Source organism: Falco peregrinus, chromosome 10 (assembly GCF_023634155.1).
Source record: "Falco peregrinus isolate bFalPer1 chromosome 10, bFalPer1.pri, whole genome shotgun sequence".
Taxonomy (NCBI): domain Eukaryota; kingdom Metazoa; phylum Chordata; class Aves; order Falconiformes; family Falconidae; genus Falco; species Falco peregrinus.
In genome coordinates, this window is record NC_073730.1 from 23,795,333 (window position 1) to 23,815,542 (window position 20,210).

General features: G+C 46.7%; 1 protein-coding gene across 4 annotated transcripts in view; it reads right to left on the reverse strand.

The window, feature by feature from the left end:
* The window catches only part of ERI3 (ERI1 exoribonuclease family member 3), a 135,209-nt gene extending 125,068 nt beyond the window's left edge, over nucleotides 1-10,141 (reverse strand). Inside the window, exons 1-2 of one of the 4 annotated variants that reach the window (XM_055815877.1) lie at nucleotides 10,064-10,141; nucleotides 335-609 (exon numbers count right to left, since the gene is read on the reverse strand). In XM_055815877.1, the coding sequence (XP_055671852.1) occupies nucleotides 335-586 (252 nt within the window). In that variant the 5' untranslated portion in view covers nucleotides 587-609; nucleotides 10,064-10,141. The other 3 variants (XM_055815878.1, XM_027788332.2, XM_005238414.4) reach the window with 3 other exon arrangements.
* Between the last annotated feature and the right edge of the window lie 10,069 nt (nucleotides 10,142-20,210).

Consider the following 20,210-nt stretch of genomic DNA (forward strand, 5'->3'; position numbering starts at 1 on the left):
TGAGTACTCTAATACAGGTTCCCAGCCAAAAACTTTTAGACGCTTCCCAGTTCAGACAGATGACAAGCATACATGACTTAAAGATGTTTTCAGTAACACATGAATGGTCACTGCCTTGATGGAAATCGGGCTCCTTCATTTCATTCCCACCAAATGGTCCTGGCATTGCTCTTGAGATAGCAGGTGACCGGCAAGGGCCCTGGAGGACGAGCAACAGAACACAGGTGGGACAAACCAGAGAAGACAAGTAAGCCAGCACTGTGCTTTCTCCTTCCACCTCTCAGAACAGCATCAGCAACTTGCAAGGGCATAATTAACAGGACTGGCTATTTACCTGAGGATGAATCTGTGGTTTATCACATGTAGCCTCAAAATCCAGCACTAAGAAGTAGTGATATCTCTGTGGAGGGAAGGATGACATTGCTGCCATGGAAGCTCCAAAGCCGTGGGACGCCAGTTTCCTGCTTATGATGGAGCTGCACCCTTTGAGAACACCAGCCGGGAGGAGGGAGGACACAGCTTGTCTTGCCCTTGGAACTAAGTTTTGGGGAAACTTTGCTGCTCCAGTATGGAGAAGTGCTATCATTGAACATCCAGAGGCATCTGAAACTGAAGAGAGACTCAAGTTACTCATGCATGCATACAGCTCATCTCTGCTAGTATCTCTTCACTGTCCTCCTCTGACAGGGATTTCCTTTGTGCTTCCCGGTGGAGGTTCCAGCATCACAAACCTGAAATAACACAGTAACCTGCTCTAAGCGCAAGAGATGACATTTGGACTGAGCTCAAGGTGTCCAGAATCACAGGCAACTGGAAATTAACCTCTGAAAATGGCTCTAAATTAAGAACTACAAGACACAAAACAGTCATTGCTCCAGGCACCAGATCACACCCTCCTGCTGAACCTCATCACAGTAGAACACAACACAAACCACTTGAAACATAGAATATCTGATCTAAACCCCATTAAAATTTCTGAGGAGGCCTTTTGTCTTTTCATATACAATGCAACTTCTGATACACAGTAGGAATTAAATACAGCAACACACATATTAACATTACAACCCACCCAGCCAGCTTGGCCCTGAAACACCTGTTAGTTGCACTGCAACCTCCCACTTCCATTACAAATCCACACATCTGATGGCTGGAAGGCTCCTCCCAGGGAAGTTCTCATCTCCAGTACAAAGTTTCTTAGAGATGTGATTCTAGTGCTACACTCAATTTCTCACTTCAGGTATTTCTCAGAGGATGATATCGGTTCAACAAATTCACACCCAGGGACTGCAGGAACTATAGGAACTATAAAATGCAAGCAGGACTCCACAGGTTACAGCCTCCCTCCCAAAGAAATACCTCACCCAAGCATCACATTCTGATGCTTCCTTTTAACAAATGCTATTTAATAAATTACATTATCCATGTCAGACCACCTGGATTTCCCCCCCCTACCCTTTTCTTTGAAAGCACTGCAGGAAAAACTTGACAGGATTGTCACTGCCCAAGGCAGGTCAGTCTCAGAGCTGTTAATAGATTTTTTGGGACGAGAGTTTGAGCCCAACTCATGGAGGCATTACACAGCGACCGACAGCAAAACAGGTGAATTGCAACAACCCAGTCCTCTTGAATAAGAACATGTGTACCACTTCTAACTGTATATATAGACACACACACAGACACACCTCTTGCCACATAGATATTTAAATCCATCCCCACGGTTCGTCCCACTGCTTGTGGCTCTGGGCAAAAGCTCCATCGGAACACGTGCCACCCGCCTGCCCGGCTTCTGAGCCCAGGCTCCCCATGCCTGTGCTCATTTTTCACTCTACCATGGAAGGGCTGGAAGCACCCGCCGCAAGACAGGGAGCCGAAACGGGCAAGGCGAAAGGGAGGACTCATCACCCACGAACAAAGTCACTGTTTGCACAAAAGACAGCGTTTGCTCTTTCCCATCCGTTAGTCCGTCAGGTAAATAATGCACGTGCCAAAACACACACTTAATGAGGTAAATAATATGCCTTGAATAACGGCTAAATCTGTATTTACCTGCGAGACCGGAGAAACTCGGAAGGACCAGATTAGGAGATAATTGCGGCTGAGCAGGTTGTGTGCTTCGAGTAAACACGCATCTGGTAACCTTCCCTTTCCAAGGTTTTGAGTGAAAGGCAAAAATCAAAGGAGCTGAGATGTTTAACACTGAGCCAGTGCCCAAGCTGCCAATTTCACAGTGTAAATGCATCCCCACCTTGTGGCTCTCATGTTTGGGGGGCTGCTTGTTTTATTAAAGCAGTGTGCCAGGCAGCAGGTAGCCAGAAAACTGAAAACTCAAGTTTGAAAACCATAATGAAGAGCCCAACACTGCATTTATCCTAAAGGGGCTCAGTTCTACCTATTGCTTTTCCATCTACAGCTTTTACTTTCATTAATAAATACATTTCAGCCAAATAGAAGTTATTTGTATTCTAACCTGCCCCAGAATAGAGATATTTAAGGTACACATGCTTTAAATCTTCAAGCTACTGGCTATGAATCTAAAGGCCCATCACGGCAAATAAATATAGTATCTCAGAATAAAGCAGCTTGTAAGTTAGTTGTGGTAAAACCTGGTCTTTAGCCTACTGCATAAAGTAAAATATACAGTTGGAGTGGGGGAGGCAGGCAGGCTCCAAGCCCTATATCAAACACAGGCAATAAAACATACATTATCCACCCACAGACAGAAAGATCAGTACTTCTCTAACGTATCTTAACCAGCAACACTAGGGCATCAGACATGAACCCCATGAATCTTCAGGCTGGCCCACACCAGGCACAGCAGCGCGGAGGTTTCCGAGCCACTGAGACCACACGGCAAAGGCAAACTGGCCATCTCGGCACGATTCAGGCACATCACCAGGCAAACACGGCAGCGCCACTCCAGACCCCAGCAGGTCTGTGTCACACAGGTACCATGGGACATCAGTAGAGGGAAATAACAGCCAACATCTAGTGCTTGTTTACACTAACAACTTCTGCAGGTGTCCCATGTCTAACAACAGGATCGGGTTCCCCATCGTACAGGCAGCCTCTCTCCCCACTCTCCCTTATAGCAGAGGGAGCAACGCTCCAAACAAAGGTGCACAAGTGGGGTGTTGCATGCCGATTCCCCTACGCATACTGCATACAAATAAGGGCAACTCCACTGCAAACTCTGCACCTTCAGCCAAATGACGTTTTAACTGCATGTTTACCCAGCCACTGCTCTAGGTGCCCTGGGAAGACCCCACATCATCTTCTTTGGCAAGGTCAGAGTGCCTCAGAGCACAAGATAGCTGGTGAGCAAACACACTTTATTGGAAGTCATGTAAAGCATTTATAACTGCTATGACAATGCAAAGCACTAGTAATTATCCCGTATTTTTTTCCAACGGACAACAATGCAAGCAACTCAGCTTCAAAAATTAGAAACCCAGCTCTATCCATATAAATCCACATGTTCAGTGATTCCATTTCCAAATCTACATAAAACACCACATATATATTTCTTACGCATACAGGATCAGATTATAATCTCAGACATTGCAGGCTGTCACATCTGGCATTCAACCCTACCAGGTTAATATTTCATATCACACAGCTCCAATTCCTTACACAGATACATATGAAAGATAATGGGACCATGAACTGAGGCTGGACCTCAGGAATTATTTTGACAGATTGTACACAGACCTAGGAAAATGTAACAGCACTTTACATTTGAAACACCCAGTAACAGGGGTGCTGGAAGATAAAGTTCGCATTATGTGCTGTGTAACAGCATGTGCCACAGATGACACCACCAGCTATAATCAACTATCTTTTAAAAATAATTAAAAAAAAATAATCTCTGGACGTCAGCCACAGGTAAAAGGACAAGCTCAGGCTGACCACAGCTCTTGCTTGTTAGCGGTCCAAGCACACAATACTAAACCACGACAAGTTTGATCACCAGCAAGGAAGGAAAGCCAAGTGCCAGCTGTAGCCACTGGCTCGCCAGGGGCCCAAATGAGCACAAAGCAAACAATCCGCACCAGTGGCTCTCAGGCTCCAGGTTTCCCACCAGGGAAGCTGCATAGGGGTAACCACAAGCAGCAAGGAAAGAGATGAGGAACTCCTGCCACGTGAACACCACTGGCGAGAAAAGCCAGCAGGGCATTGCAAGTGCTCTCCCCCACCCGTAGGACAGCCCCAAAGCCACACACGGACGTGCACCACGCGAGTTGCAGAGGATTCAAATTCATCAATGGCGAGACAAATTAGCTTATGAACTTGAGCTTAATGGGCTCTTTGCACATAACATTCACATTTGCTTTTTATAACCACATCTAATTAAAATCACCCAGCAGCAAGAGAAGGCATAACTTTAACAGCTTGCCTTTAACCCAAAAATATTCCCCTTCTTTGTCCAGTTTGATAAGGTGACGTAGGGAGGGAGCAAGACAACAAACTCCCTAAGTTCAGGTTAGAGGGGTAACCCAAAAAATTATGTTTTACGAGAGCCTCTCATTTACACATTAAATTACTTTGTTATGGCAACATGGCCCTCCACCATATTAAAAAAGTAAGCAAAACCAACCCCACACTAATCTAAAGGACAAAACAAACTAAAATTAAAAAAAAAAACAAAAACAACCAAGCTTTGGGAGACCCTGTGCAAAGCCTGGGTAGCGGCAGCTGTGAACTCCTGGCCTCCAACAGAAAACTCAATGCTAGAGCAACAAAAATCCATCCAAAATGTAAGCCAGGTTTGTCTTATTTTATTAAATTACAGTGTCTTATTTTATTAAATTATATGAAGACTAAAAAAGATAGGGTAATAAAGATGCTTTTTGTAGAACAAAACTGCATACATTTAGCAACACCTGGAACACAGTATAACAAAAAATGCAGGATTTCCATTTTGGTAGCTGTTCAAACGCATACTCGGAGGTCAAACGTGAGCCCGTATTTCAGCTGTGTGAAGATATAACTGAAGAACAATAGAGATAACTCGTTTTTTTAATCAACCTTAACCTAAATCCAAGTATTTCATTACATGAACTACAGTCCAAAAAAGACAGCACCTGGCTAGCCTGTGAGACAGGAAACAAGACTATGAACAAAGCCAGCTTATCCACTGTCACCATCCAAACTTGCAAAAAAAACCAAACACCAAAAAAACCCCAACACCATAAAGTAAAACAAACAACAAAACACAAAGCTTGTAGAACCATTTTAATAATGTAACAATTTTAGACAGGTAAATTTGCTTCTTTAATTTGTTAACCTCACAATATTGTCCCTTGAGCATGAATCATGGTTGCACTCCCTTCACTTTTGGCTGGGTTTGTCTCCAGCACTGCTAGACAACCAGCCTCACATTCTGGAAAATTCATAACGTAACTTTCTCAAAGCATTACCACAGGTTGTCTACATGCTGTCCCATCATTACTCAGCTCAGATACAACTCAGTATCAATAATTTTGGTTTTACAGCACTCCACAATCACACCCAGCCTCTTCCCACTACAGATGAAGAGGACCCTGTTCTTGAGAACTTACAGTCTAAAATTAGATGCAATACAACAAGGAAGGGTAATAGCAGAGAAGAACGAGGATTACAGGAGCAAAGTCAGGCAACTGCTCATCCAGGGGATACACGCATCTGTAGTTCAATTAAAAAATCCACTCTATATAGGCACCAGCTCGCCCCTCTATGGCCATATGGAAGAGATAAGTGAACACAGAAAGGGTTGACTAAAGGATGGAGGGCACTCTCAGGTTAAGGAAGGTCTTTCCCATTTCTTGAACTCATTCTTCCCGCTGTGTTCCTTGGCAGATATGTCAAAGGCACCACCAGATATGTCAGCTATGTCAGAGCACCAGAATCTCTTCCATTGTGACATCACAGACGTGATGGCTTGTGAGATCACAATGAGCGAGGCCGAAGGCGCTGATTACTTAGCACTTGCTGGGGCTATCACACCCTATGAGGCTGGGAAACAAACACATCTCAGTTCACTTGACAACACAGTGAAACCCATGCGAGACTCCACACCAGCAGGACATGAACTTATCCAAGCAGACCACCCAGAAGCCATCCCAAAGATGCACAGTACAATTCCACTCCAATTTTATTAGGCCACCTCTGCTAGGCAACCCACTTTCGTCAGCTCCTTGACTAGTCTCCTAAGACCAGTATTTTTAAACCTGCTCCAAGAGTAACTGCAGATAGGTAAATGGGTCTAAGCTGGAGCCTGAAGAAGTTCCACACAGTAAAGAACTGGTCATTTAGAGGAAACGTAGAGGAAGGAAACAACAAAAATTAAAACAAAGAAGCAACAACAAAGATACATACAGTGCAAGACTGGAAAGCCGCAGTGGAAGAGTGGAGTTGGCATTAAGGAAAAGAACAGTTGCAGAGGACTGGACCAAGAATCCTCTAGTCCAGTCTCCTGCCTCTGCATGAGAGCCATAACAAAAGGCACCAGGGTGAAACTACACAAAATGAGGCTAACAAGCCAATAGTTCTGGGAAGCCAAAAGGAGGCAGGTCTGTCCCTTCCTCAGTCTTACTCTCCTGCTGATTACCTTACACCAGTTCCTGAGCTTGTCTGGCCCCTCCATGAGCCGATTCAACCACAGGAACCTATAAAAGGACTAATGCAGCCAGAATAAAACACAATTAAAACAAGATAGTTTCCTGCTGGTTTAGTGAGACGAATCAGCTCAGGGCCAGGCTGGATGAGTGCCAAAGCTCAAAGGAGAGGATGGGCCCACACTGGCAGAAGCAGGAGGGAGATGAGCCATTGGGAGCTGCTGGTCAGCTCAGCCACTCACCAAACCACAAACTTAGACCAGGATACAGACACCTGGGATGGCGCAGCACTTTGCAGGAAATGGAGAAGGTATCTTGGCTCTAGCAGCATAAGCACATAAAACGAAGTCAGAAAGCCCATTGGACCATCCTGTCTGAACCTCATGTAATGTTGGCCATAAAGTTTCCACTTCATTACTTCTGAATTGAGCCCAAAGGCTTGAACATCTTTCAGAAAAGTTTCTGGCCTTGAATTGCAGCATCAAGTATGGAGGCTCCCCACTACCTTCAGACAGCTCGTTCCAATCGTCAATCCATTTGCTGTCAAAAAATAACACATCTTAGTTTTCATTCAAACTTTCCCAGCCCTGGTCTTTGGAGCAAGTTCTGAAATTTTAGGCATTTCAATGCTCTCAATCCACAGCAGAGCTCCCAGTGCCAGGAGTAAGAGATTTGTAGCTATTACACTTCTAGTCAGTAAAAGCTACTATTGCATATTGGCCTAATTTAGTGGAAAGGAGACATAGCAGGCCACCCTTTGCTTAATGGAATCTAGCACGCATAATTACTTGATTTTCATACGCATGAATGCCACAGTTGTTCAAACTGCCATACACCTTCGTTATCTGAAAAATGAACTTGAAGGTTAACACCTGAGAGTGTCAAATGAATCTCAGTCTGGATTCAGGGAGACAACAATTGCATTGCTCAATATACCGGTCACTTTTATCTTCATCTACTCCAGAAGTGTTAAAAGAGAGTGTGTACTCTGCCAGAGCTCTGTCTCAGTAGACAAGCAAATGCTCCAAGCAGGGTAGCAACTACGACAGGGCATGGTTTCCACACAACCCAGTCTCAATGAGTTCCAAAAACCAGCCAGGAAAGATGTAACAGCCAGCACTTCTGCTCTAGGTTATGCTTTGACAGCCACAATTTGTCCTCTTCTCCCCTCATTCCTCTGCTTGCCATTGCACCATGCTGGTATGTTAGCTCAGCACTATTAAAGTAAAACACCAGGAGTCTCAAGATGACCATTTCCAGCAATAACACATGCTTCAGATCCAAGGACAGATTTGTGACAAATGTGTAGCTGCCTAATAGCCTTCAGCATTCTCCTGTACGTAAAGCCACAGTGGCTGGTCCTACACCATTTACCTGAACTTCACCAGACCTGTGCTCTACAGTCTCACAGCCCTTTAGTGTAGGTGGCTACTGGACTGATACAGGGGCAAAGTCAAGTGCAAAAACTTCACACATTTCAGCCTCTTCCAGAAATCCATTTCCAAAATTTAAGCAGTGGGAGTGTCAGTAAAAAAAAAATCTAAATAAATAAAAATCAAGGCCTAGTGAAGTTAACAGGGCCAAAACAAGATAAGCACCAACCCAAACAGCTGTGATCGAGCCTCCTAAAGGAATCAAAATGAAGTTAAGTATCTCTCAACTGCAAAGCAGAAACTTTAGGTCATATCAGCATACATGCAATCCAAGGACTTCTTTATTTAGCATCAAGCACACAAGTGTTTTCTTTTTAATGTTTTAACAGATTTCTTCTTTTGGATTTTGGTAACACTCAAATCTGTCTAGCTATACATACTAACTTAAAAAAAACCCAAACAAACCAACAAAACACCCAATACACCATTCCTGTAGAGCAACCCTAAGTTTGAGATGAGCAAGAACCATAAAAGGGCCACTCTTTGAAACAAGACAAGCATTTAGTTCACACTATAAATGAACATGAAAATTCAGTTTCAAAAGCCAACATTCAGTACTTGAAAAAGGGAAACAAAAATATCTGAAATCAAATTTCCCAAGCCTACACACTGAAGAGTAGCCAACTGGACTTCTGACACATTACTTATTTTAAGAATAATTCGTTCTTGGAAATACAAGGTCAAACACCAACTTTAACACCAAGTGATAGGAGATGCTACAATGCTGCAAAGGGCAAATAAAGGATAAAAGAAATTCAAGTTGCCATTAAAAAAATAAAAAATACTCAGACAACTGTCAAACAGCATTGGATAGGACAAGCGCCTTTAAGATGTACCTGCCTGGAGCCCTGCATACCTCATCCTTCCTGAGGCATAGTGCAAGCATTAACCTATTGGAAAATTTGCAGATCCCTTGCATTGCAGTTGAAAGAATATTAAGAGTTCAGACTAAGCAGCAGCTGTCAATCCACCCATTTCTTAAGCCAAAAGCTCAATAAGGAAAAGAGGCAAGTAAAGAAGTAGGAAAACAAATGTCAGACTTATTAGCAAACAGGCCAGCAACGACCATGTAAATCCACTACACACAGGACTTGTAAAAGACAGAACATAAGTAATAAATGACAACACTGTTCCATACATCTCAGTTTAGAAGAAACACCTGTAACAGTACAGCAGCCAGAAAAGAACAGGAGAAGAATTTCCTACTGCCACTCAGAAAACAAGTAAACAGATCCTGCAGTTCTAAGCCTTCTCAAGTTTACTTCAGTCTCCAAATCTGAGACAGGTGACCAATTCAATCCCACAGGATAAAAAAATAATAATAAAAAAAATAATAATCAAACCTCCTACTCCCCCATCACCATCATCCCGGAACCTCCACATCCCAAAAGGCACATGAAAAATCCTCGTTGCTGCTGCCTCTCTCTCATCCCGCACATGCCCCTTACTCCCTGGGCACACGGGTGTTTTCCCCTTTCTCAAGCCCTAACGGCAAATGATCCCGCTCCGGCTGGGACCGGCAGGACCGCTGCCACCCTCGAGATTTCTACCCACGGCAGAGCCCGGGCAGCGGAGGGCCCGGCAGCACGAAGCCGGGCCCGGCGTCGAGCGGACGAGGCTCTGCCACGCCTGCCCGCCGCCGCCCCTCACCCTCCCCTCGGGCCGGGGCCGCCCCCGACGGCCTCCCCGCACCCCCACCGCCGCCCCGCGCCGGCCCGCAGCCCGGCTCGCCACCCCAAACCCCCGGCCGCCGGCCGCCACGCCGGCGCAGGCCCCGCCACCGCGGGGGGCCAGGCCGAGCCCCCCCTCCCTCGCCCCCCGGGCCTGGCCTCCACCCCCCGCCCCGGGCCACGGCGGCCCCACGCCTCCGCCAGGCCTGCCGGGCCCCCGAGCCGCCCGGGCCTCGGCACGGCCGTGCCGCCGCTCGCTGCCCGGCGGCAGCCGTGCCCCCCCCCGCGGGGGGGACCGCCCCGGCCTGGCCCTCCCCCCCCGCCCCGCACACACTCCGCACCACGAGTCCCCAACACCGCCACTCACCTCCGCGCACTCTGACCCCCGACCCCGCTCTGAGCGGCAGCGCCGCCGGCCAACCGCAGCGCCGCCTGCCGCGGCCGGGGGCGGGGCTTCCTCCCCGCCGCGCCCCCTCGCGCAGGCGCCCGCCGCCCGCCGCCGCGCGGGGCATGCTGGGGCCTGTAGTTCGGCGCCTCCGCACCGCCCCCTCGCCCTGCCCCGCCGCGTGGCCGCGCCTCGACGCCGCTGCCGCGCCGGCACCGCCGGGTGCCCAGAGCCGGCCCCGCCGGGTGCCAGAACGGGTCCCCGGCGGCCGCCCCGCGGCGTGCCCGGCAGCCGCCCTTGCCCTGCCTGCCGGCTCTCTTCCTCGTGTGCCCCGTGGCCACCCCCTGCCCACCCCGTGTACCCAGGGGACATCCCGTTGTGTGTCGTCCCCCCCCCCCGGTCCCCTGAGGCCGCCTGCCTCAGCGCTCCCCCAGCCCCCCTGCAGCCCGGGCCTGCAGCACACCCGCTGCAGCTGGACGTGTAGTATCGCACCTGGGCAGCGCTCACTGTTGGCCGCAGTGGAGGGAGACCGTGTCCTCGGTGCCGGGGCAGCGTGGCCTGCAGTTGCAGGTCTCACTGGGGAGCCCTCTGGGGTGTCGCCCCTTGCCCCCACTGCTGCTGGGCTCACTTCACAGAATCGCAGAATGGTCTGGGTTGGACAACAGCTCAAAGACCATCTACTTCCACACCCCTGCCATGGGCAGGGACACCTTCCGCCAGACCAGGCTGCTCCAAGCCCCATCCAGCCTGGCCTTGAGCACTGCCAGGGATGGGGCAGCCACAGCTTCTCTGGGAAACCTGTGCCAGTGCCTCACCACCCTCATAATGAAGAATTTATTCTTAATATCTAACATAAACCTACCCTATTCTCAGTTTAAAGCCATTCCCCTGTGTCCCATCGCTACATGTCCTTGTAAAAAGTCCTTCTCAAGCTTTCCTGTAGGCCCCCATCAGGTACTGGAAGGTCACTGTAAGGTCCCTGCGGAGCCAGCTCTTCTCCAGGCCGAACAACCCCACCTCCCTTATCCTGTCTTCATGGGAGAGGTGCTCCAGCCCTCTGATCGTCTTCATGGCCCTCCTCTGGACTCACTCCAACAGCTCCCTGTCCTTCTTATGTTGGGGGCTCCTGAACCAAACACAATACTCCAGGTAAGGTCTCACAAGAGCAGAGCAGAGGAGGAAAATCACCTCCTTGGACCTGCTGGTCATGCTTCTTTTGATTGCAGCCCAGGATACTTCATTCTAGATAAGGTAGATGCTGCTGGCACTGGTAAGTCTTTGTTGGTCTTAACAGTGCCCAGGCAGGGCTGCACCAGTAACTGGCACTGATGCTGGCCAGTGTTTCCTCCCTCCATTCGATTTGGATTAAGTCAAAGTCAGGTCCTTCAGCAAGCCTAGGGCTTGCCTTTCCCCTCCCTCGCTCAGACATCAGTCACTGGCTTCCAGTTCTTTCTATGTTTGTGCAGCTCTGATCCTAAACTTGTGTCTGGACATTGCCCAGTCTCTGCTAGACACTCCTAAACCATGGCATCTCCTCCCCATGCATGTGGCTAGCACTCTCTGCCAGGACATTCACATCTTACCTGCAATGATACCTAATTTTTAGCCTACTGCTGCATCTTAACCCTTGGAAAGTTCAGTTGCAATGCAATGACAAGCATACTAGCTGGGGACATTCCCCTATTCACTTGCTTCCTTGCCCCCCATGTTAACTCATGCATCCACATTTCAAGCCAGCAGCTCCTTTGCACCAGCCCTGATACTTCCACAGGGGTGTGAAGAGCAAACTGAGTCACTGACTAACACAAGTAGGACCACAAGGGATCCTAGAGGTCACCTCATCCATCCTCTGCCCACAGGCAGGAGCGGTCTTATCTTTCTGTCACCTTGCTGTCCTCTTCAAATCATCCCTTAAGCCTTTCTCTGGCTCCATGCCTTAAAATATTGGAAAAGGTAAGTGCCAGAGTGTGGAGATCACTGAGTGCCGCTCTGTGCAAGGCAGGCTGCTGGTGCTTTCCTGGCTGCCTGGCTGGCCTGCCTGGTGCCCCTGCCTTTAATTGTGTTGCCGACTTTTCAGGTTGGATTTATGGTTTTGCTCTGTTTGTATGCAGCCTTGAACTTGGGAGGCCTGACTCATGAAAGTAGCATGATGGAACTATAAAAGTACCAACAGCAAACCATTTAATAATAGAAAAAGTTCCTGTAAGCCCTCTTAGATTTGGCATCTCTCAGCCTCCCACCCACATAAGCAAGGATAATGTGAAGTTTTACTTCTAAGCTTAGCTGTATCGCTATGATTTGTCAAGCCTTTGGTGACTGATGTATGGCTTGCCAGCAGCCCAGGAGAGTCAATTGAGGGCCTTTGCGCTGTGGCATTCCTTGAGTGATCTGCCACTGCCCCTCCTTATCAGGGATGGAAAGTGGCTGAGAGGTGCTTGAAATTATGCTGCAACCCCAAAGCTTGAAATTTAGGGATCACAGCTTGCCTGTTTCTAGGAGGATGAGAGAGAGGAGGCCTTTTCACTGCTGACCTCTGCATCTAGCAGTAAAAAATAATTTTTTTCTCAGTCTAGACAAACAACAAATGGCTCATGGAGGTGTGCATGTCCTCTTTTCATCAGCCAGGCCCTGTGCTGTTTCCCAGGTTTGTCAGGCAGCACAGCAGGCAGGAGGTTTCCTCCTGCTCATTTCTTTGGGAGGGAAACCCCTCTTCCCAGCTAAGCATCTGTAATAACCAGGGGCCGCCTCCTGGCTTCTGCCAGCCTCAGTGACCCCTGTGAGATCTGTACAAGTCGTCCTCCAAAGACTGCAGGACAGTGATGTGATTCCCTTCAGCAACTGCGCTTTCAAAGAGGTCCTTTTTTCTGGCACAGCTGTCAGCTGCAAAAGGCACCCAAACCAGATTGAGCAGAACCCTGTTATATTAAATATTGTCACTGTTTCTGTAGTGTTCATATCTGAGCCTGTCTTACGTGAGTGTGCATGTCTCAAATGAACATTGCAGGCCACTGAAAATGTCACCTACAGATTAATCTGGCTCACTCCAGGCTTCTGGAAAAATGAATGAGGGTGATCAATAGCTATCCTGTGGCCTTCCCATCAATGCCCATGGCCCCTGCAGCATCCTTGCTGGGAACAGCTCCCCTCCCCAAGGGTCTCAGTCAGTGGCAGAGCTAAGAAATTCAAAGGTGGACAACTGCCATGGGGCCCAGGGCAAGCAATGCTGAGAAACTGGGTCATGCAGATGGGGAAAAGTGGGGAAAAGGGCTGATAGTTGTTAATCAGGGTCGCCTTATTTATTCCTGTTAGCACCTGATTATTCCTGGTAGCACAGCCCGTGCCAGTCCCGGTACCCCATTTCCTCAGGACCAACAGAATCAGCCCTCTGTCAGCGCGAGAACAAGTGAGAGTGTTTCAGGAGCAGCTCTGGTGTCTTAATTGCTTGTCCTACTTTAGAGATTTTGAGATGGCTAGAAGCAGCCCAGAGGAAATAAGGTCCATGCTGGGGCGGTGTCTGAGCTGTCCTGATTTACACAAAGGACTATCTTTGAGCCTGAGGGTGGAAGGGGCAGCTCGAAGCTTCCAGCTGTGCCCCCTTCTCCCATGGCTGGATCTCCTGTGCTGCCACCAGCAGATGCAGCAGCTTGGTCTAGAGTTACCTGTAAGTTTTATTTGCTTTTAAACCCCAACATTTTCTTAACAAAGCATCATTTCAGTGACCTCCAGGCTGATGGATGGACAAGAAAGCAGCAAACTGGTGGGGCAGAAAATACAGAATGTGCACACACACACACACACACACACACACTGACCCTGCGTCACAGCTGCAGAAGATCCTTCGCGTCAATAAAGGGCTGAGCCCACCCCAGCCCAAGATGAAGTATCAGGTCACTGCCTGCTGCTGGGTCAGCACAGCCTCCCCAGCCCTGGTCCTGGTGCCTCCTTCCCAAGAGCCCATGGAACACAGCTCCTTTTAAAGCAATGGGATTTTACACGATTATGGCACAAAGAAACATCACCTCATTTTAAAGGCAACTCCTTTAGTTCTGTTCAGCTGCTTATGCTGAATGCAACTTTTAAATGTCTTATAATATACATGACAAGTAGTTTTGTATCACTGTTTTCTACTTAACAAGTTAATAACGTGCCAACCCAAATCCTTCAGTTACTAATGCCACCGGTGGGACTCATTAACCAACGTGAACACATATTTAAGGGAATACTAATATTCACAACGTACATTTTTATATTCATGTTGTCATTCTTGAAACCACAGCTCAGTTCATGTATTCTGTTGAAACATTTGTTTGCAGAGGATTTCTCACTCCCTTTTCCTCTAAATACATGTACTATCACTGGGGTACCATTCTGGTGAATGATATTAATGACAGCTTGTCATCACGGGAAGCTATTCCTAGCTGTCAATTAAAGGGTGTTTTGAAAGAAAGCAGCTCATTCAACCCCGGTGGGAGCAAGTGTGTCTCATTGTTTGACAGTGTCCCCCTTGATGAATTTGGGAGCAGCAGCAACAGCAGCTCTGTGGGGCCAGAAGGTTTGCAGATGCAGCACAGGGCTCTTGGGTGACAATGACAAGAGATTTTAAAGGTGCTGGTGCCCTTAGCAAAGGAAAGGCAAAAGAGGATTTCAGATCATAAAAGCAATCCACATGTAGAAGTATAGGCCAGGAAAGGAGTCCCAGGGACACTGAACCATTCTCCTCCAACTTGTAATATGATTTCCCATCCAACATCTCAGTAAATTTATTAATCTCTATCTTCGAATATGTTTCTTTACTTGCCCATGTTAACCCAAGTAGAAGGCTTCTCCAGGTCTTCTCTGCCTGATAGGTTGGAAACTTACTCTAATTCCCAGATAAAATGTATTCATAGCTAGTTTACACTAATTTGCTGTGGAAAAATATTCCTTTGCTTTAACTTGTGGGGGTTTTTTCCTCCCCTGGTGTATTTATAGCAGCTCTCAGATCCCAGTCATCTTTGTTATCTTTGTTTTGCTGGGCTAAAAAAGCCGTTTTATTCTTGTGTCTCCTCATCACCATAGCTTTCCATTTTCCACACCATGTTAGTAGACCTCCTCTGCACCTGCTTCAATTTCAATTAAATTTTCTTGAGCATGAGTGCCCAGACTGGTACGTGGTATTCCTGAGCTGCGCTCAAAGGCCTTGTACAATATTTGTCACTTGACCCTGTAAATATCCCTCATATAAACATGCTTGATTTCTATATTTCCCCCCTCAACAGGGTGGTCCACTCTCAGGGCTTTCTTGTTCCTTTTATTTTCCTAAGCACTCCTTGCACAGTAATAAAAATGTACAGACTCAGTGGGGATCTGTTTTAACTTCAAATGTGCTGATTCAGTTCAAAACCCATTAATTCAGCCGGAATCAGGGCCATGGGGTGGAAATCCTTTTCCAGTTAAAACAGAGGTGAGAGGGACAGCCTTTGGCAGGCTAGGAAATAAAGTACATTAGAAAAACATAGCAGGACACCAGAAAGTGGGTGTTGACTGGGCTATGTTCACAGAGAACCAGGGAGGCTTGGACATTTTAGATCAGGATGGGATGGATGTCTCTGTAGGAGATCTGCTGTAGCTTGGATTTGGGCAAAGCTCTGGGGTTTGATGCATGGGAGCATTATATTTCTTTAGCCTGTGCTTTCCTGGGTTGGACATGATGGTCCCTAGCGGACCTCACATTGACTGAACATGCAAGGCGCTCTACAAAGCTGGCCAGACCACTGTACAAGGCTGGTCCCGTCTGGTCCTGCATCCAAAAAATCCCTCGTTATCCAAGAACGCAAAAGGATGCAATGAAATGCAAAGCAAAAATAAACAACTGTGTAGCTTGAGCTACACGCTGCCGTGGTTCCCTTCTGTGTGGGCCTGGTGTGACCACTCCAAGCACAGTGTCTGGTGCTGCATGTGAAGCTACCACCAATGTACATGCTTCAGGAAGCAGGAGCACACCTGGGTAGGTGGCTTGGGTAAGGAGGCAGGGTGAAGAATGCCCAGTGAATCCAGTTTTTGCCTCTTACCTCCACTTTGTACGCGGGATGAGCAGAAAAACTTCCTACGTGTGTCAGGAAGGCATTAACACTGAAGCACAAAATAAAATAACCCCTCAGCAAAGCATTTCCACAAAATGTTTGACCAAGGAAAAACGTAGGCTGACCATGGGAGAAATTTCCTGAGGCTATGATGCATTAAACTGTGGGATCACCTCCCGAGAGGAGCGGTGGGAACCATGAAACCGGCCACTTACAGCACCGTAAAATGTCCCGTCGGTGCCAGCCCAATTCCGGTTCAAGGGAGCTGCACTGAATCATCTACCATGCCTTTTCCAACTCTCGCTCCTAAAAATCAGACCCAAGAAGTACAAAGAAAGAAGGACAAACAGTGATGTCAATTTGCTGAAGAAATACAACCTTTTTTACATTATTGTATGTCATAAAACCCTTGTGCTCGCACTGTATACTTGATCTTGATATTCCAATGCCATCCACAAAAAAATTCAGGCTTAACCCTCACAGTTTATATTGTCACTATAAATGCTGGTAAAAAAATATTGTACAGTTGGGTGCACTTGGGAAAATATTCTTTATATTTTAATGGCTATAGCAAAACTCCATTGCTAACTAGTAAAAAAAAAATTAAAAAAAATAAAAAGTTAAATGTGTTTTACAGCTATGTCGTCATGGGAAAGCTGTATTTCAAAGTGAGGGCATCAACAGCAGTGAAATGGGACATTTTTAAATATTTTAAACACTTTTAATGGGACATTAAAAAAAACCATTTCACCAAAATCTCTTTGCCAGTATTTTAGCTAATAGGGTTGCAGTGTATAAAGGAAGGGTTCTGACGCCTGCACAGGCCACCCAATACTGAGCCGCTGCTCAAGTGTCTTGAACTCTAAGTGTAAATGGAAAAAACATCTAAAATTAAGCGTTTCTCCTGGAGGAACAAATTGCTGATAAAGCAAATCTTCCCATAGGACAAGCACACCTGCTGGAAGGTAGAGAGACATTTTTATGTGTGGGATTTTTAACTTGAGATAAAATACTTTTCACGGGCAGTCATATGGAAGACAGCTGGCCAAAAATAATAATAAAGGAATTTGTGTCCCTTGGGAAATTCTGAGGTTTCAAAACCTATGATTTTTGACCTAAGCTGGGACAAAAAGTTGAGCTCTCTGATTTTCTTTTCATTTAATGACATACTCCTAAATAAAAATAGTATATTTCTTTTCACTTTACCGCTTCAACGTTTCTTTTGTTTTATTATTACATAATTCTAGAAGTCCAAATCATCCATTACACCACGCTGTTACATTTCCTTATACCGTACATTACATCGGCAGGCATAATCTCCACCCTTTTTAAAGATCCCTATTAAACCAGCTAAGTTTCTTCATGAAACTGAATATCAGGAACAACAAGGATCCCTGCCCCAGGCTGAGGGGATGATTGGTTTTGACAACTATTTTTCAAATGTGCTTTTAGAAGAATGATATAAGAGACTAGAGCAGCCGGGAAGAAGAGGAGAGCCCAGCACCATCCAAACAAGCCCAGGGAATGTGACTGTTGAAAAAACCTGAACTGGTTCTCGGGCTGATGGCTGGCAGCAAAGTGGCCTGGCACAAGCCCACGGTCACTGGTGGTTTGATCCTTGCTGTGGGCAGGGAAGCAAAACTTCACAAAGGAAAGATACTGTACCCAGAGAGTGCCTGGCTCCCCCTCAGCTCAGGAGACCTCGTGTTTTTGGCCAAGCACTTGGATCAGAAGGGGTATATGTGTATAACACAGGAGTAAACAATTCTGTCAGAAGAAGATGACAAAAACCCCATATGAACATCCAAGCAAAAGCTTGGATAACATTGATACAGCCTAGGAAATGCTTCCAGTTACTCCCATCAGCATTTTCTGGTAGAAAACTGGTCTGCTGGAAAAAAATTGACCTGCTCTACCATGAAAGCTCTCGTGTTCATTATTTATTTGGACACAACTGCGATGCTCAGTGCTATGCAAAACTTTCTGGATCCAAAAATCCTCTGAACTGCCCCGTAGAAACTAAATAATTACCTGGCTAGCACTAGCTACTGCTACTCCAAGTGTCCAGAGGCCAGGTCTTTAGAGTATTTCCTAAATTTCTGGCCAAAGTGGCTCCTTTCACCAAGCGTAAGGTCTCGCCTCTCTCTCCACAAATGTGCATCTCCGAAGAAGAGCTAAATTCACCAGGAGGGAGGTGCATAAGGCGTTAGTCCCTGGTGTGAGGGGCTGAGAGTTAGACCCTTGCTCTCACATACCTTCTGTCTACACTGCTTTAATTTCCCTGTCGTCTCCCCTTCTGTTTATTCTATTTTCTGCCTCTTTGTCTTTCCCCTCCAGTGTTCGGGGACCCTCCTTCCTTTTCCATCCTCTCTCTTCCTCCCATCATTTCCCCCTGCTCGCTCCTTCCTTCCTTTCTTTCTTCTTTCCTTCCTTCTCAGCTCTCTCCCTGGAGTTTCTATTCTCTCTTCCCTCCTCCCTCTCTTCCACCAGGACTTCCCTTCTGCCACCGGAGGCACCTAATCTGCCAGGGGACGGGAGGAGAAGGATGTGCCATGTCCAGAGCAGCCTGAGACACAGATATCCCACTTGCCTGGAGACTCATCGTAGCTCCCGCATCTCCTGCTGCTTTCAGTCCACAGGTACCAGCTGCATGCATCGCTGTGTAGGGATGGGAACACCTAAGGAGTCCTGGGAGACAGTGCAGAGGGATCCAAAGACTGGAGATCTTGGCCTCTGTGCCCGTAGATGTCCTTTGAAACCCAAGAGAAAGAGCCTGTGAGACCGAGCAGTGCATCATCACCCAGACCTCCTCCTTTGTTACAGCCCTGAGGTAGCTGAGCTTTGAAATCTCAAAATTCCTTCTTCCCCCCCAAATATTCTCACTTATGCTGGCTGCCATCAAAAAGCACAGCTGAGACCACCGAAATTCATCACACTTGTCATCCACGCTGGAGGCAGAGACAGCTACTCCAGCTGAAGAGGCCAGCGTAGTAATGTGCTACCTTATCTCTAGTGCCACTGACTTCGGTCTATTTCATTTTCCCTTTGATTTTAATATAGATTTATTGAAAACAACAGTTATCAAAACAAACTGCACTGGCAAATTGGTGTTCGTCTGTAGCTGTACAAGCACCTATAAAGCTGCCAGTGTATGAAATAAATGGTGCTATATGGGAGGTCAGCTATTGCAATAGAAGTTCCCCAAGGATTTGCACTGGGCAGTTTGATATTTTTCTTATTACCCTTTTTTCTTTTTTACTATTTATGCCTCTCTGTTTAAATTTAAAACATACAGTCATCTGCCAAGACAAGACTCTCTGGTAAACCTTTTCATGAGCGGGCTTCCCTCAGAATACCAGCAAATACTGATGTGTCCCATACAAAAGGCAGGCAAACGGGGACCGGGAGGCCAAGTTTTCTTCCCAAAAGGCTTCATCACCTAGGCCAGCTCTTTTTTTATTCCCTGCTTTTGAAAGGGTTTGTCCTTACCTCATGCTCCTTGAAAAAAATCCCACTGATTAAAACCCTGCTTCTTGTCACATTATTTAACCTCCATTCAAATTCCGTGGCAGTATCCTACCTTACACAAATTGTACCTGGTATCTGTGGGCTCCTCCCTACACACGGTTCTAAAAAAATCAAATCCAATCATAGTCTAAACCCGTTCATCAGAAGAGATAAAAGGGTTTCTGTACTGATCTCCACATCAGGAGAACACAAATCAAATAACATAACTGTCAAATGAGGAGATGGGGTGTTTAAATGCCTATAGAAATAGGAACTCTAATTACGGAAACATCTATAATGTAACTAATATTATTTACATTAGAGTGATGCTAATCCAGACGAGGGTTAATGTCGCTGCTCCTAAAACATTACAGTTTAAATAGACAAGAGACAGTGAGAGGATGGAGGGGAGCATCAGCATGCTCATTCCTGCTGGAAGATGAGGGATGGAGGCAAACTCCTGACAACAGAAGAGGATGAAAGCGAGCCAAAATGTGCAATAATGAAGGTGAGTTTAGATGCAGCCAGATAAAGCAAGCGACTTGCTCAGCCTCACACAA